General features: G+C 32.8%; 1 protein-coding gene across 2 annotated transcripts; it reads left to right on the top strand.

Moving 5' to 3' along the window:
- The first annotated feature begins 13,898 nt into the window (after positions 1 to 13,898).
- On the top strand, positions 13,899 to 17,220 carry LOC126699445 (growth-regulating factor 7). 2 transcript variants are annotated; one of them, XM_050397274.1, is made up of 4 exons: positions 13,899 to 14,584; positions 14,758 to 14,925; positions 15,508 to 15,910; positions 16,228 to 17,220. In XM_050397274.1, exons 1-4 carry the CDS (start codon positions 14,221 to 14,223, stop codon positions 17,000 to 17,002), a joined length of 1,710 nt encoding a protein of 569 aa, XP_050253231.1. In that variant the 5' UTR covers positions 13,899 to 14,220; the 3' UTR covers positions 17,003 to 17,220. The 2 variants fall into 2 exon arrangements, with proteins under 2 accessions (XP_050253231.1, XP_050253230.1); XM_050397273.1 differs by having other exon boundaries at positions 13,901 to 14,584; positions 14,755 to 14,925.
- The last annotated feature ends 253 nt before the right edge of the window (positions 17,221 to 17,473 follow it).

The following is a 17,473-nucleotide window of genomic DNA, read 5'->3' as shown; positions in this document are numbered from 1 at the left end:
TCACGAGATTAACAGGGAAGTTAGCGTGCTCCAGGAATAGAACTAGCGACCTCGCAGGAGTTTTGGAATTTTGTCCAACACGCCAACCACTGAACCAGTAAGCTTCCTTGGGTGCTTCTTGACATTTATATTTTATTTATTTTAATTTTACAAGATTAATAGTTTTGCATTTAATTTTATCACTATTTACTTAATAGTATTTTCTATTTTTTTTTTGTTCAAGAATTATTCTTTTACATCAATAAATATGAATATGAAAATTATAAATTTATGTTAAAAATGATTTTATTTTAAATTAAAATGCATTTTTTATTCGAAAGATTAATAAATACAATTTTTTAAAGCTTGTTTATATTTATTATTTTCTATTCACTTAAGAAAAATAACGAAAATACATTTGAAAGTTTTTTTAACTGCATAATATTTTTTAAGGGTAAATTTTCATATTTTTACACATTTAATACATTTATTTGTATTTTAATTAATATTAAATTAATTTTGACATCATCATGGTTCGACCTCGGTTGGACCTCGGTCCGACCTTAAAAACCTTGAACCTCTTCCTTCTCCGGTTCTTTGAACGGCCCGGGTCTGAAAACCTTGTATATATACAAAGTAGTTGCTAATTATTTTGGTAACCACTTTTACTCATCTGAATAACAATTTTTCAGTTTCTTTAATTCCTTTTTCTCTCTTTCACTTTGTTTTACAAAAAATGCAAATGTTTGTGGTTTCAAATTTTTGGATGTGTGTAATATTGATAAGTTTTCTTTTGTTTTTCTAGATTGCCGTCAAAATAGTAAACGCATTGTAAATGTCTGATTGGTCAAATACCAAAAATGATAAAATTATATATTTGTAAAAAAACCAAAACAAACCAAAGTAAACTCAAATATAATGAAAGTTCGGTTGGTTTGTTTTTTTTTTTTTTTTTTTTTTGCATATTTCATTTCAAACAAAGTTCATTTTCTTTTGTAGTATAGCAATGCATGAGCTCCACCTATGAAAAAAATCTGGGTTGGCTGAAGTGATAAAGCCCCTGGGTCTTCCATTGCCATCCCCTCAAAAGATTGTCGATAGTCTTTCGTCTTCAAATTCTTGACTTCGTGTATTATCCATAAAATCTATATACCAAAACTTTTACTAGATCTCATTGGCCTCCAAATAATGACTTTTAGTAGCTCTTTTTCCTTAATATGTGGGTAGAACCAGAATTTTAAAGCATCCCCATGACCCAACAAAAGCAGAAAAGAGAAAGATAGTGGAAGTTATTTACTGTTCTATCAATACATCAGGTCACATAACTTTTGAACTTAATACATCATACCTATAATGAAGTATGATACATAGTCACCACTCAAAGTTTAACATGTATTGTAAGATATGGAACATATTTGAGCTTAATTGCCTACAAGGTATATAAATCTCCACAACTCCATTGTGTTACAGCCAATAGAATTAGTCCATGAAAGGGGAGAGGCCAGAGGGGTAAGGGAAGAACAGTTTTGATTCTACTCTTGTTATGGAATGTTGTGTGTGAAATATTGGACATAATTCAATTGTCTTATATATGACATAGTAAAACTACAACCCCTAATAACTTATAAGCCTTAAACTCTAAAACTACAATCTGTCCAATATCTTATTTTCATGCACTATTCAAATGATTTTCAACAACTACATCCAGAATTTGATCAAAGGATTAGAGTGGTTGCTGGCAATGTAGACAGTAACTTTGCCTCCTATTCATGACTGTGTTATTCAGGCCCGACATGCCGAAGAACCATTTTTGTGAGGCCAATTGTTAACACAAGGAAGTTAACTTACTCAGGATGAAGCATGGGAGTTTAGAGTTTGATCTTTTTGTTGCCATACGATACAAGCATAAACCATTTTTTTTTCCATGTGAATATGTGATATATGTAATTCCTCTCCTTTAGTATTTTATCCATGTGCAGCAGTGTAGTTTGCTGGTGGAATCTGTGTTGCTGATGAAAAGATGAACATTCTGTGTTCATTCTGTCCTTCATACTGATTGTTCTGCAGATCTTTCCCTTTGTGCTGTAGCAAAACAATTAAGCCACACTTAAATCCAACACAAGTAATACGTTTTCCTAGTTTCTGGTCCCGATTAACCTTTTTTTTTTTCATCAGCAAATTTATTATTATACAGTATACACCTATAATTGCATTGCAACTTATAGAATAGAGCCATTGTCAAGATACACCATGTCATAAAGGTGAAGTGGTGCATAAGGTTCATTTTTCTCACTAAGAAAGAATTTGAATTTCGTGTATATACCTAGAAATGCATAAAACTAAAAGACTAACGCAGGGAAGTCTGTTTTACATGACAAGGCTACTTGTTCTCTGGAGTAAAATTTCTTTGTTGCGAATTCTGATATATAATTGAGAGCTATCTTTAAGTGTTTAAGTACACTATTTTGTAATCCATTACGTAGTTAAGTTATTAATTTTGATTTTAAGAATTCATGTTGGTGGATTGGATTTGTTCTGTGGATGATTCATTGATTCTTGACTTCTTCTGACACTCCTAGTTAGATACTTCCCAAGCAGAAATTAAATGGTTGCTCCAATTCATTCAACATGCTTCTATTGAGACTTTTATCTCAATGCACAGACCATTTGTTTTCAGGAGAAGTTTGAATCCTATGTCATAGTTAAGAATAGCATAAATTTACAATTTAGCTACATGGTTTTTAGCTGTTCTTCTCTCATTCTTGTATGAGCTTTTCTCATATTGTAGATTTCAGTTAGCTCAGTTGGTAAAATTTGTTATCCTCGAATAAAAAATATGAGGTTTAAACCCCTATTTACATTTTTTTTTAAAAAAAACTGGTGTTTTAGCTTGATAATAAAGAGCAATCATCATGGAAATGATGCGAAAGGTTAAAATTCTATAGTTATCACACCATATCACTATAACGATTATTGGACAAAAATTGCTTAAAAAAAATGGGTGTTCATACTTCATACGCCACGAGTCCTTGTGAAGTGAGCATGCAATTTCTTGAATAATTACTTGCAAGAATATCAAGCTAAAAAAAGGGGGTTTGGCTTGGGTCCAGTGCACAAGGACCTAAGTTTCTCACTAAAAAGAGAAAGCAGGTCATGTATATGACTACTTTCCATTCCTCTATAAACATTATCAAAAAAATTTAGTTAGTCCTATTTCTGTATAATATTAGGCCTATCAATGGATCAGATTTAATCTAAGTGAGTTTGAAATTTATATTTTTTAATAAATTCGGATGTAGAATAAGTATTCTTAACCAAAACTTGTCTTTTCTTATTCTTAAATAAATGCACTAAAATGGACCGAATGGATTGAATTAGACCGAAATGACTGAAATGTTATGATAATTGTAGGGACCGGGTTTGAGCACTATTCCCAAGGGATAAGTGAATTCAAACCCAACAAGCCCAATACAATAAATTTGTAGAGAGTGTATAGAAGAACTAGGCTTTAATAAGTGTAACAACAGTTAGGGATGATTTGAAGAATGAACAAGTAAAACAAATGTGGACTTGAACAAACAATTCAGTCCTGGCGCTGGTCCGAGGAGCTTTTACTTATATATTTCTTCGATGATAGTGGTAATGGCTACAAAGTTGGTTCAGATCGCTACAGTGTATCTTCTGGTTCAATTTTTCGATCCCCTTCTTCAGAGCTCCTTCTTCTTTATATACTACTTTTCTTCTTCATCTTCACTGTACACGTGCAGGTCAGATCTGATGTTGTTGGCCCTTTCACATCAATCTCCTCCCAAAGCTCTTAGGTGGTAGCTGTGAGTCTGAAAAGTCACTGCTCAAGTATTATTTTCACATTAATGCGATTAGAGTGTTAGTTGTGGAGCATTTAATGTGGAGGTTGCAGTTTTTCCTGAAATTACTCTACCGCCATGCACCAAAGTGCTTACTTTCTGTACCTATCTTTTCCTTGGGATGCTTTGGAAGATTGTCTTTGTCGGTAAATCAATTTTCTTCTACCTCGGCACGGTTTTCTGGGTCGCACTGATTTACCACTGTCTTCTTCATATACAATTCTAGGCCTCGGGCTGGGCTTCAGGCCCAGTACGAAAGGTGGATGTATGTCACTGGGCCTTATGTCCCCACAATAATGTAGCTCAACAAGAATGCAATAATAATAAATATAATGTTCCAGATTTTAGAAAAAATTGTTATATATGAATGAATTGATTGAATATTTTAGAAAGGCATTGACCCAATGACTTGATCAACATTCATATGTATTAAATTTGAAGGGTTACTAATGATCAATAGGCATATTGATTTAAGCTTGATAACATGATTTTTATTAAGGGAAATACTAACGAGTGCCCTTAGAGCACTAGTTAATAATTTATTTAAAGAAAGTTTTTATGGGAAATGAAAAAAAGGTAATTAATATTTTGACAGCTTTTTTCATTTCTCATAAAAGTAGTATCAAAATTTTCCTAAAATGGATTATTAGGACATTCGTTAGCATGACCCTTTTATTAATTCTACTATTTTAAAAATTGAACTGGACCGGTCTGTCCAACTGGTTCAACTAAGAATCAGACACTAGTTCGATCTAATAAAAAGCCTCAATATCGATCAAAAACAGTAAAAACAGGTAAAAAAAAAACCGGGTTGAACTGGAAGTTGGGATAAAAACAATTTTTTGCTGTTCCAGTTTTAAAACCATGATTAATTTTATTACTAATGATCCCAGTCACTTTAGGTCCAGTTGCACATATATTAACATGTTTATTACCATTGTTCTCTCTAATCATTTTCTATTTTACTTTTTTAAAATATAGTGTAGATGGATTGGAAATTGAAAAGCCTAATAATAGAAGGGATATAGAATTAAATTAAATGACATGTACCTCCCTATTTGATGACAACAGCCCCTAAAGAAAGAGAAGACGGTAGGAGTGGACAAGTAGGGTGGCGCCGTGGGGACATTGTGGTAAGGGGATTCTTTTCCTTTCACCGCCCAAAAGATAACATAAGAACATGGGGTTGGGAACCAATATTCGACAAAATTGTGGGGCTCGCTTTCCGAGGTAAACAATTAAAATTTCTCATAACAAAGGTTTGGTTAATGTGTGTCTAAACTATTTTTTCGAAAATTAAAAAATTTGTCAATATTTTTCTAATTTTTACAATTTTTTTTTCTCAAAAATAGTTAATTATTGTATACTTAGAGTAAACATTAACAAAATCCATAAATAAATGCATGGTTGATTTTCTTTTTACATATGAGTTATTCAAACTTCTTCGAGTATTATTATTTTCTCGGGTGTATATAGTTTTTCGTTCTGCACATCAGGTTATTGTGAAAGAAAGAAGCTTCAAACTCAAATTTCATGAATATCACTAGACTTTAGGAACCATTTATCCAAATTCTTGAGCTAATGCATGTTTGATCTTAATCCCCCTTCGTTAACACATTCATAATCAAACGTTTCCTGACCGTCCGATTCAGCATCAATCAACAAAAAGAGGTGGAGTACAAGTCACGTTTCCAACTCTCGAAGTTTGTCGATACTAGATAGTAATAAAATAAATAAAGAGAAGAGGAAAAGGAAAGGTTTTTGAACGACCATAGGAGATAAGAGAAGAGAAAGAGTAGTTTGTTTTTGTGCATGCATTTGATATTGATAGGGACAGCCCCCATTTGCAACTACAGCTGTCTCCCTCTACAACCCCTCCTATTTTTGGACTCTCATCGATGCAAGAGCTAGACAGTCCTACTCCTATTTTCCTAGGTGCCACGTCTTTCGCTTCCCATACTTTCCTCAATCTTCCTTGGGAACCTACAACTCCACTCTATCAATTTTTATCTTTTTGGTCTCCCAATTTCAAAATTGTTAATGGATTGATTTTAAAAAAAAATTATAAAAAAATTTTATTAATAAATATTTTTAAGATAATTATTAAAAAATTTTAACATTATTTTTATAGAAAATAAAAAAATTATCAATAACATTAATTATTTTATCATTTTTTCAATAAAACATTTTTAAAAATATTACCTAAATCAATATTTTAAAAAATTCTGTTAACATTCATCTAAAAAAATTAATTATATATATATTTAGAAAAATAATATTAAATTTTTTAAAAAATAACTCATTAATTAATGCTCTAGGAGCATTTATTAACTAAACCTAATTATTAATGAGCAATTTATAGAGGAGCACACTTTTCCTACATTTTCTATATTTCATATGGGTAAAGTCAACTTCGGTTCTTATTTTCAAATGAACATTTACTACTCTAATGGAAAGTGATAGCATCAACTTGATGGTGGCGAGGAATGTCATGTAGTGAACGCTAAGATATTTTAATGGAATGAAAACGGTGGAGTGATGTTGACTAATTAACATTAAATTTTAAAAAAATAAAAAATCTTTTTTTAAAAAAAAGAGCCAATGTGGTGAAGATGTCGGTTACTCAAAGCGTGCCAATAGTTATTATTAACTTTTTGACCATAAAAAATTGTTACTTTTACATTTCTATATCATTATATTTGCCTTTTTGATATGTAAAAGTATTCTATGTTCTATATTTGCCTTTTTCTTTTCTTTAGAGGAAATTAAGCTCACTCTAGAAGGAAATGTCGGTGAATCCAACCCACACTCACTCATTTTCGAAAGGGAGATTGATGTACAGTTTAAACCAAAAATGTCATTGGCACATGCATAAGTTTGTAACATTGAGTGATGGGCTAAGTACCAGTCTAGTTCCCTCCAACATTTCCTTGCAGTGGGTTCCATGTACTTTTGGAGTCTAAATATTATGAGAATATGAGAGGTCTACTTCATGTACAATGCACGTAGAAGATATTATATCAGGTTTCGGATATATGAGTCTTCCGCTTGCTTTATATAAATGTGGATTTTATAAGAAATATGATACTTCTTTTATCCCATTTTGTTTGTCCTCTATTCTATTTTGAGATATCCCAAAATATTGTCATGTTTCTAAAAATAAAAGTTATTAATTTACTAATGTTGATATTATATCCCTATTAATTTACTAATTCAATTTTTTGATAAATTTATTTAATGGTAGTTTTGGAAACTTATATATTTTTAAAAGGTAGACAAAACAATAAATGATATTCCCTTAAAAAGTTTGACTTTTTAAACAGAACAAACAAAGTGGGACGGAGGGAGTATATTTTTTACTCTTTGTAATACAAGATTAAAAAAAAATGCACACAATATATGAAATATATTTTTCTATGATGTCTAAATAAGCAATATGGAGATTTTGATCAAAGGCAAGATAGAGTTCATTCTCACCTATAGCATGAGATGCAATCTTTTATCAGACAAATTCTATAAAAACCTTGCAAGAATGATCAACGGTTATTGGTAGTGTCAGGGATTTAAAAGAGAATAAAATTCACGGGTTAAGCTGACCAAACTGTGCATGTCAAAGGATTCAAAAGTATGGGTTTCAAAATATTCGGAGTTTTAATTTGACAGTGCCAAAGTAAGGATGATGGGTCTTGAGTGGGGTCTTGAGTGATCTTGATACTTACTATTGAAATGGGTCTCTCATTGATCAATTTTCCCCTCTCATTAAGTAGCTATTATGTTATGTGTCAAATAGTCTATAAGCTTGTGGAGCGTCCTTAAACAACTCACAATCTTACCACTTATGGAAGCAACTTTGGAAACTTTGACTACCCAACAAAACTAAGGTATTCCTGCTATGTGATAGAAAGTTTTATTTAATTCTTAATTCTTAATTATAGAAACTGTATATCATTGCATAACTCTATTTAAAGCCACGACAATTGCATAATTCTTGCTTAGGTTGTACAAACCATGGTTTTAAAAACCAAATCAGACAAGCCGGTTCAATTGAGAATTGAATCTTAATCTAGTTCAATAAACTCTGTAAAAATATAGTCAATTCAATCGATAATCAAACCCTTTTTTTGGTTCTTTAACTAGTCCGATTTTAAAAACCATGATACGAACAATGTAGTTTTTTTTTTTTAATAAAATATTTTTGTCAATTTTAATCATAATAATAAAATATAAAAAAAAGGTTTGGCAACACATCTAAATGCTGTGAAAAACTTTTAAAAAAAATTACCAATTTTAATCCATTTAACGTGAATATTAAGATTATCAAGTTGAATTAAAGAATGTTAACCAAACTTAAGCCACCTTAATAAAAGTAGGATTATTGTAGGTGGGTGGAATGGAGAATGGAAACCTAAGCGAAAATTTTGACCAACTCAGAGTTCAAACATTCAATAACTCACTTTGTACCACATAGTATTAGAAACTACTAATTACAACTGTAAGGACCTGACTTGAAAAAGCTAGCCCAGCATGTGGACAGACTTTAGCCCAAGAGGCTTAAAACAATGAATTTGTAGAGGAATGGGTTGAAACACTAGGTTTTAGTTAATCAAATAACGACATGAATAGGCTTCATGACAAAAAGATAAAAATAGACTATTATGAAATGAAGAAGGAAAGTCCTCGGCGAAGTCCGAGGACAATAGTTCTAATATAATGTTCTTAGAAAGTGTTACAAGTTTGATTGTGGATTGCTACAGTGTTTTTTCTCTCTAATTTCTGATCTCCCATTTTGTTCTTTCTCCTCTTCTTTTAAACTCCTTTCTCCCTTGACCTTAACTGTCCACCTGTATGTTAGATGGTTAAGGTTGATACTTATCCCATAAGTCCTTCTCATAAGTCTTCAAACAGTAGCTGTAAGGCTGAAATACACTATTCAAGCATTACTTCCACATTAATACGGTCAGGGGATTAGCTACAGTGCATTTAATGTGGAGGTAACAGCTTTCTCCCCAGATATTTTGGGGTTCATTTTTATCTCATATCTCTGCCGTGCTTGTCCACCCCAAATGAATTTCAGGGATTGCCATCTTTGCTGTCAATCCATTTCCCAAGACCTCGGCCAAGCTCGGCTGACGAAGTTTTTGTCCTCGGCAAACTTTCCAGAGCTTTTAGGACTAAACCCCACCATTTATTCATCAGTGTAATTTCCTCTAACGAAGACATCTCATCCTCGGGCGGATCTTTGTCCTCGGCTTGGGCCATAGGCCCAAAATATGAATAAATAATATACTTCTGGGCCTAAGGACCCTACAACAACACTTAGTATATTGGCTCAACATAAAATTATGAAATCTTTATGATTATATATATTTTTAAATAAAATTGTTAGTTAGAATTCTTTAAATATTCAAGACACATGCCAAGGGAGAACTAATCCAAAAAATGAATTCTTTAAAATACATAATTTTGTCTATCATGAGACAAATAGGTAATGTCGCAGTCATAAGGTTTGGAGATATTAGTTGAGGAAATGATTTTTTTTTTTTGGTGAAAAGATGCTACTTAGATTTGACAAGTAGGTAAGAGAGTAGAGCATTCGAATCCGTTCGTGTAATTTTTTTGTTTTTTTTTTGTCTATTTTAACATAAGAACTTATGTTTTTTATTTTATATACTCACTTTTTAAAATATCCCGCATCAGATTATTTATTTTATACTTTATTTCATTAGAAATATCAAATTTTCTTATTTTTAAAAAAAATTATTTCTCTTTCATTATATACAACAACCATCATTCATTCATTCATCCTTAGAATATGTAAAGAAAAAATAAAAAATAAAATGCAAATGAATAGTATTAGTGTAAAGTTACATAGTCACTTTTGCAAACTTGTAATTACACCATCATACATAGACTAATATAGGTCATTTTGAGACAAAACTGTATAAATTTTTCACTTTTTTTTTTATTATACACCCACTTATATATGAGTGCTCTTATATGATTTTTTATTTTCATGTATTTTTAAAGGCCCGTTTCGTAATGTTGTTCTAGTAATATTGTTTGTATTTTTTTTAAATACGTATGTGTGAAAAAGTGTGTGAAAATACATGTAATGTTGTTTAAACATTAAAAATTGTCATTCAAAATACACTATCAAACACTCTAAAATATTGTGAAAATACGTATTATATTATTTAAACAACAAAAATGATTGTTTAATGCAACCAATCATGGCCTAAGTCATTTAAAACATCTTGTGGAATGTTAACAAAACCATGCATCGTCAACCCCATCAAGGACCGATTTCTCACCCAATAAGATCCAAGAAGCCACCAATAAGTCCATGAGAGAGAGAGAGAGAGCATCTAAAAGAAATGTATCTTTTATCTTTGGACTTTTATTTTAACATTTCCCGATGATACAACTCCAATCCAAAATCTATAAAAATTGTTATATAGCCTAGCTCAAAGTTTCATCTCTTTGTCATACACATAGTCCCCACACCTCATGTCTTGTCTTGTCTAAAATCTCATCCAAACACACCAAAACAAATTACCTACACTCTCTATCATAGAGTTTGCTCCACACTTACCAATCAAAATGCATTTGTCAGAATAGGCATTTTGATTTTGGTATATAAAATGCTGAAGAGAGAGTGGTGGTGGAGTCTGTTTTTTTTGGCTATATGGGTGTAGTATAAAGGGTAATAATCCACGAGACAATTAGTTAGTGCATCACGTCTACGGCCCAGTGGGCCCAATCGGTGAGTTTTTCGAGGCACAAAAGGGGTTTTGAGTTTTGACGGTGCATTTGTAAAGAGGAAAAGTACACCGTTTTGAAACTCTACCAATTAAGTGTCCAACAATAAATATACTATAAAGAATATCTTTCTTATTTCGTGAATATTATTTATTATATATTAGTGAAAATAAATTTTTTTTTTTAAGAGGATATGAATCTATGATGTATAGATGCATACACATACAAATAAAACTTAAAAGTTAATGGTAAACATCTTTCAATAAAAAATAAATAAAAAAAGATATTAAAGGTGTCATTTTGATTATCTATATTTCATAATAAATTATGGTTAATATATATCTTAATCATTCATTTTAGAAAATTTTTTATGAAAAATTGAAAAAATTATTAACTTTTTTATTTTTTCTTAAAAAAGTCATAAAATAGTTTATTAATATATATTCTAAAAGCATGATTAATCTACGTAAAACCCTTCATAATAAAACATCTTGAAAAATTTATTAGTAACACCCTTCATAATAAAACATCTTGAAAAATTTATTACTAACAGCTTTATATTCTACTCCTTTTACTACAAAAACAAATTATCTATAAATAGATTAGTGACAACTCATATCTTATTCATTAAAAAAAAAAAAAAAAAAAAAAAGCTCAAATTATATCATATCTATCCCTCCCAAAAAAAAAAAAACTAGAAGTATATACTTAAATTCATCATATAGGAAAAAGAAGTTTTTTTTTTTTTTGCTGGGTAATTGTTTATTGCGGGGGATAGAACCCCCGTGCTAACGGTTACAAGGAGAATCGAGTACCACTAGGCTACAAGGCCCGATGGTCGAAAAAGAAGTTTCATTGAGTAGCAGTAAAGAAAGTCTTCTCATTGGCCTTGGTTCACTAAACAAATTCCTTCTCGTTATTAAGTCTAGAAACAACTAAAACCATAGTAAGCAGATCACATATATTATTTATCAAATATATTTCATGTGCCTTAAATTTATTGTACGAGTACATGTAACATACTGTTTATTATAACTAGGGGCGGAGGTACATATAGTCTAGCCCCCCCCCCCCCCCCCCCAAAAAAAAACTTTTGAAATTCTCATATAGTGCTATATAAAAATAAATTGGTCCCCTACAAATTATAATGATTGGCCCCTCCAAAATATTTCACATAACCTTCTTGCTATCAATGGAAGAAAATTGGTCTAGCATAGTTGGATAAGCCACCTAATACATGAGTCTAGACTACTCTTAACTCAATTTAAATTATAATAAAAGAGAAAGTAACCAAGTGGCTCACCTACTTGTAGAACATGACAAGAACTTGGAGTTTCCAAACTATTGAACGGAAGATAGTCTTTGGTTTTAGAGTTCCAATTAGTTATGAATATTCATCATCTTCACAATTCGTGCTATTTTTTTTTTTTTTTTTTTTTTTTTTATTGTTGTTTTGCTTAGTTTTCTCTTTACTCTGATTTTGGATAATGACTTTCCTTTAAAAAAAAATGTCATGGAGATCTGTTCAATGTTAATTTTTATGTTATTTCCCTTTAAAATATAACAACGACTGCATTTAGCCATTTACAATTCCAATATTTAGTTAGTTTCTCAAGTGGACTCCACCCAAACAATACACACACTTCTACCAAAATCTTATAAATCCCTAATCTCCAGGTGTCTTTCTTTTTATTTTTTCTAAGAATAGAAAACGGACGTTGTTCCTATTGTTTTCAATTTTTAAATGCAATGAGCGTTGCTTGAATTGGTGTGTTTTTCTTTTCATTCTTAGCCTTCAAATTCATTTATTTAGGTCCCATCATCGTCATTTTCTCACAAAATTTGATCCTTTCTCATATTTCCAATTTTTTTCCTCATATGTTTTTCTCTTATTATCATCATCTCATTTTTATATATTTTTAGTTGATTTTTTTTTCCCTTTTGAATCCAGGTGCCTTATAAGTTGTACCAACATTGATACGTTAAATTTGACTATTATATATAAAATATAATTACTGTAATAATTATGAGTTTTGACTAGCATATAAATATATAATTTTGCCTCAAGTGGAAAATCCTGGCTACGCCTCTGATTATAACAAAATAAATAGTACACCTAACCCAAAAGAAAAAAGAAATCATGAAAGAAGCTTTAGTCCATGTGTTTGCGTAGAAACTATTGACATTCTTAATCATGTCCATAGAAAAAGAAGGCAACTATGGATGCATTCAAACCTGACTATATTACATCTTTGGACTCGGCTTAATCAGTAAAGAGAAGTGTTCAGATTTGGTTTAAGCCTGAGTCACCCTTTGACCACTTGTTTGCAGTGGCAGCCCTGTTGTATTTTTCAAAGGAAAATTAAATTCAATCCATCAAAGTGTTCAAGTTTAATTAAGAAATTTAATATACTATGCCTAAATTATTGTATTTAAGTCGACAGATGCTCTCGTTGTATTTACTCTAAGAATGATTGCTCTTATTATCAAGTAAAGACACTAATTTGTATTTGGTATAGGTAAGATCTGAACTCTGAATCCCAAATCTTTTAACAACAATTTTTTTTATTAATTGAGTTAATTAGAACCCGTAAAAAATACTTTATCTTTATTTACTTATTGACAAATCCATATAGCACAAAATTGCAATGAGGTTGAGATCTTTGAGGGGTGACCGGCAGTTGGGTAATTAATAGAAGTAGCTTATTATTCATAGGAAGCTCAAGTCTCAAGCTTGGATCATTAACTAAGAGTTTGTTTCTTTTAAAAATAATTTACTTGTGCTCAACTCATTAACTATATGGTCATGTTAATGAGTGCCCTTAGAATATTGATTAATAATTCATTTTAGAAAAATTTTGACATCATTTTTATAAGAAATGAAAAAAATTGTCAAAATATTAATTGTTTTTTTTTCATAAAATTTTTTTTAAAATTGATTATTAATTAATACTATAAAAATATTCGTTAGCATTTCCTTTAAGCAAAAACTAAGCTCAATTTATTAAGCAAAACAAATGTAAACAAACTACATTGTAAACTTAAACCAAAACCTTTCCAAAAAAAAGATCTCTAGCCTGTCTAGGTAGCAAAAGGGGTGGCTGTTATAAAGAAGGGGTGTGGGGGTGCCCTAATAATACTATTGATCAGTGCCCAATATAATAATATTTTATATAAGATGGGGCAAGTGGAAGATTTTTAGTACAGGATTTAACTTTTATGCATAAAACGATAGCTACCACAATGATGATGAGAGAGAGAGAAAGTGAGAGAGATAAAGTCTTCTTTTTTCTACTTTGTCTACTAGCTAGTATGGTGCGAATGTTGGAAGAATGGAGGCACAACAAAGGCCGAGGATGGCGGCAACCCATTACTTGATCTTAAAATCTCACATCTACTCTACCCCACAATACCACTTCAAAAAAGAAATCGTACCAGATTTGCATTAAAGAGTTAGAGAGGCATAAGAAAATCCCATAAGCATAAAGCTTTTCTCTTTTGCAGAAACTCAAAAAAAGTTGGTCTAGTACTACTCGAGAAGAGAGTTGTGTGTGGTGAGTGAGAGAGTAAAGGAAAGTTTTGGTTTTTCTATTTGAGGAAAGTGGTTTTTAATATTATGATTAGGATGGATAGCTTAGACTTTGTAAACAAGGAAGCCAAAAGAGAGAGCAGTAGTGTGAAACTGCAAAGCAGCAATATTGAGGAGTCATTTACTAACAAGGTGATTATGTTTCATCATGAAAATCACCACCGTCCATTTTCATCATCATCATATGAGGTAAAGGTTGGGGATGGTCGTGATGGTCCCACATGTAAAAACAGGTCTATAATAAGTAATGATACATACGATGTTGTTGTTGGTGGTTCTGGTTCTGCTGTTGCTGTTACCCAACAACAACATACTCGTGGTAGTGCAGGTGTAAGAACTGTGCAGCCTTTTGACACTGCTACAACTCCTCACACCGCCTCCAAATCCCCAGGTTTTTGTATATTTGTGTTTTTTTGCTTTTCCTTTCTCAAGTCAATGCAAAGTTCAATTTTTTTTTTTACCTTCTTGCTGATATTTATTAATTAAAGAGAGAGAGAGAAAGTAAAGGTGGTTTTGTCTGAGGCAGGCATTGAAGATATGTGTGTGTTTTTGTGTGTGTAGCAGTGAGGATGGCAGCATCTTTGGGGTTTCCTTTTACAATTGCACAGTGGAGAGAGCTTGAAAGACAAGCTATGATATACAAGTACATGATGGCTTCTGCTCCTATTCCTCCTGAGCTACTCATTCCCACTTGCAGAAACACTTCTGACCCAGCTGCTTCCCACTCTCTCTGTAATTACCCTTGTTCTCTTCTCTGGTTTTTTTTTTTTCCCCTTGTCTTCTTCATTCTCTGCTTATTTTCATGATGGACTGCCCCATTCTTGACTGATCTGATGTGGTCTTCTCTCTCTCTCTTCCCCAACAAGACAAGCGCGCACACACACTCACACAAACACAAACACGCCACCACATACAGTACCTCTTTTCTTTTCCTCTTTTGGGTCTCTTGTACCTATCTTTTGGTGATGGGTTGTTTAATTTAATTGCTGTTTGGTATGTGTGTGCGTTTATTATATTTACTTCTCTCACACAAGGGCAAAGTTCTGCTCTTCACTTCAATATTTCTGTACTTTGATGTGGGTTTCTTAATTTTTTCCTCAGTGTGATTGAATATGTGTATTACAGTTTGAGCCTTCTGTTTTTCAATTCACTAATTCCTACAATCTTTTAGTGATGGATTGCTTCTTCTTTTTTTTTTTTTTTCCTACTAGTTAATGTGCCCAGGTTTAAGTTTAACTTTGTGTCTCTTTAGTCTCTACCATATCTTTGAAATTTTACAATCTTTAATTTGTGGCTTAATGTTTTGGTGGGCAGTGGGCGGTAGTGGTTTTAATCTGAGGCTGTCGAACAGTACAGATCCAGAGCCAGGTAGGTGCAAGAGAACAGATGGGAAGAAATGGAGGTGCTCTAGAGATGTGGCACCTGATCACAAGTACTGTGAACGTCACTTACATAGAGGCCGTCCCCGTTCAAGAAAGCCTGTGGAAATTCATACCAAAACTGAAAACATCATCAACAACAACAGCAGCAGCAACAACAACAACAACATAATCAAGAGGACACGCCGTGAAGATTATCATGTTCTTCCTACTACTTCTTCCCCTGTTACTGTGGCTTATCCTAACCCCACGATCAACACCAATGGCTTTCCATCTCAGTTTCTTGGACCTGCTCAGCCATACCATCAGCCCACTGTTGCATCACACAAGGAACCTTGGTGGGTAATTTTTTTTTTTTTTTTTGGTTCTTAAATTGGGGTTTCTTCTTAGTATTTATCATTTTTTGATTTTATGATTCCGGTTTAGTTGGTGGGAAAGTTGGGAAAGAAAAGAGGGAAGAGAAAAATTTAAGCTTTAGTAAGTTTTGTTGTTTTGAATCTCAGATATTGAGAAGTTCAAGTTGTAGCATGATGATTGTGTAAGGCTTGGCTTGTTTGATCTTCTTGGTTATTTAAAAAATGAGACATTTAGTTGGGATATTATGTTCAAATTTGAATTGGGTGTTTGATGTAATTAGTGTTTTCAATTTTTATAGGTGCTTGGACTGGATGGTGAAAGGAGCACATGTTCCCACGGCTACCTATGACCAACAATGGTACCCTATGATGGAAACGAAAATGGGATTCACCTCTGGGAATTCTTTCTCTAACACCAATGCTCCTGTCTTCAAACAAAGATACGCAGAGGGGCCTTTGAATCTGAATTTATATGAATGTTTCAGAAACTATGAAGATTCACGCAACAAAGATTGCGCTTTGTCATTTAATTCAGATATGGTTTCTACACAAAAGCCTGACACAGGAGCTACAAGGGGTTTCATTGATGCATGGTCTAATTCAATAACACAGGAAAACATAGCCAACTCTAGCGCCATGTGCTCTGTCTCACCAAATGGGAGGCTCTCACCGTCTTCACTCACTCTATCAGTGGGTGGTGGTAACTCCATTGGTGAAGAAATGGGTAAATTCCCAATGGGGTTAGGCCTATTTGGAAGGGATCAAAGCAATGACAATGGTACCAAATCTCATCTCACAAACTGGCTCACCCCTGCTTCCTCAGTTGCTTCCACACCAGGTGGACCATTAGCTGAGGTTCTAAGGCCAAGCATAGCTGGGGCAGCATCGAATTCCTCGTCTCCAATTGCAGGAAATGGTGATTTGGGTAGTTCTCCGGTGACTATGGTCTCATCGCCATCTGGGGTTCTTCAGAGAACACTTCCTTCATTATCTGATAGTAGTGGTAACAGCAGCAGCTCAACCATTGTGAGTTCAGCTGTCAATCCTGAAATGGCTTTGCTCTGGTTGAATTAGAGTGAATTAGGACCATGATCTTCTTGAATCGACATGATGAATTATAGAGTTAATTTGTTCTTTCAGTTTGTGATAGGTTCCTTTCATTATGATCATCTTAGTTTTGCATAATTTTTTAGTTGTGCATTTTGGACTGGGAATAGCTTTTTGGGGATATTCTAAAATTCTCTGCAACTGTAAGGTCTAATGAAAGAATATCTGCTTTGGAGTTGTGGTTAGTTGTGTTGACTGACTGTTGACCATGGATTGTTATCTAAATTTTACAGCTTTTTGTGGTGTTCTTTTGTTACTCTCTCAGTAACCCCTAAGTCAGAGATCACAATCCAGCTCATGGTTCTACCGAGTAAACCATTGGAGCTGGCATGTGTGTGGCTTCTTCTTTTGTCAGTAAAAACTAAAAATATCTATCTTTGACCTTTGTCAACACCTCTCTCTCTCTCTCTCTCTCTCTCTCTCTCTCTTTGGCCCACG

The sequence above is a fragment of the Quercus robur genome, chromosome 9, assembly GCF_932294415.1.
Source record: "Quercus robur chromosome 9, dhQueRobu3.1, whole genome shotgun sequence".
Classification (NCBI taxonomy): domain Eukaryota; kingdom Viridiplantae; phylum Streptophyta; class Magnoliopsida; order Fagales; family Fagaceae; genus Quercus; species Quercus robur.
This window is presented reverse-complemented; position numbering and strand designations above follow the sequence as displayed.

Excerpts from the sequence above, each read along its gene's own strand:
- LOC126699445 (XM_050397273.1), top strand. The coding sequence starts at position 14,221 with ATGATTAGGATGGATAGCTTAGACTTTGTAAACAAGGAAGCCAAAAGA. Across the intron at positions 14,585-14,754 it reads CACCGCCTCCAAATCCCCAG|CAGTGAGGATGGCAGCATCT; the intron begins GTTTTTGTATAT and ends TTGTGTGTGTAG. Across the intron at positions 15,911-16,227 it reads GCATCACACAAGGAACCTTG|GTGCTTGGACTGGATGGTGA; the intron begins GTGGGTAATTTT and ends CAATTTTTATAG.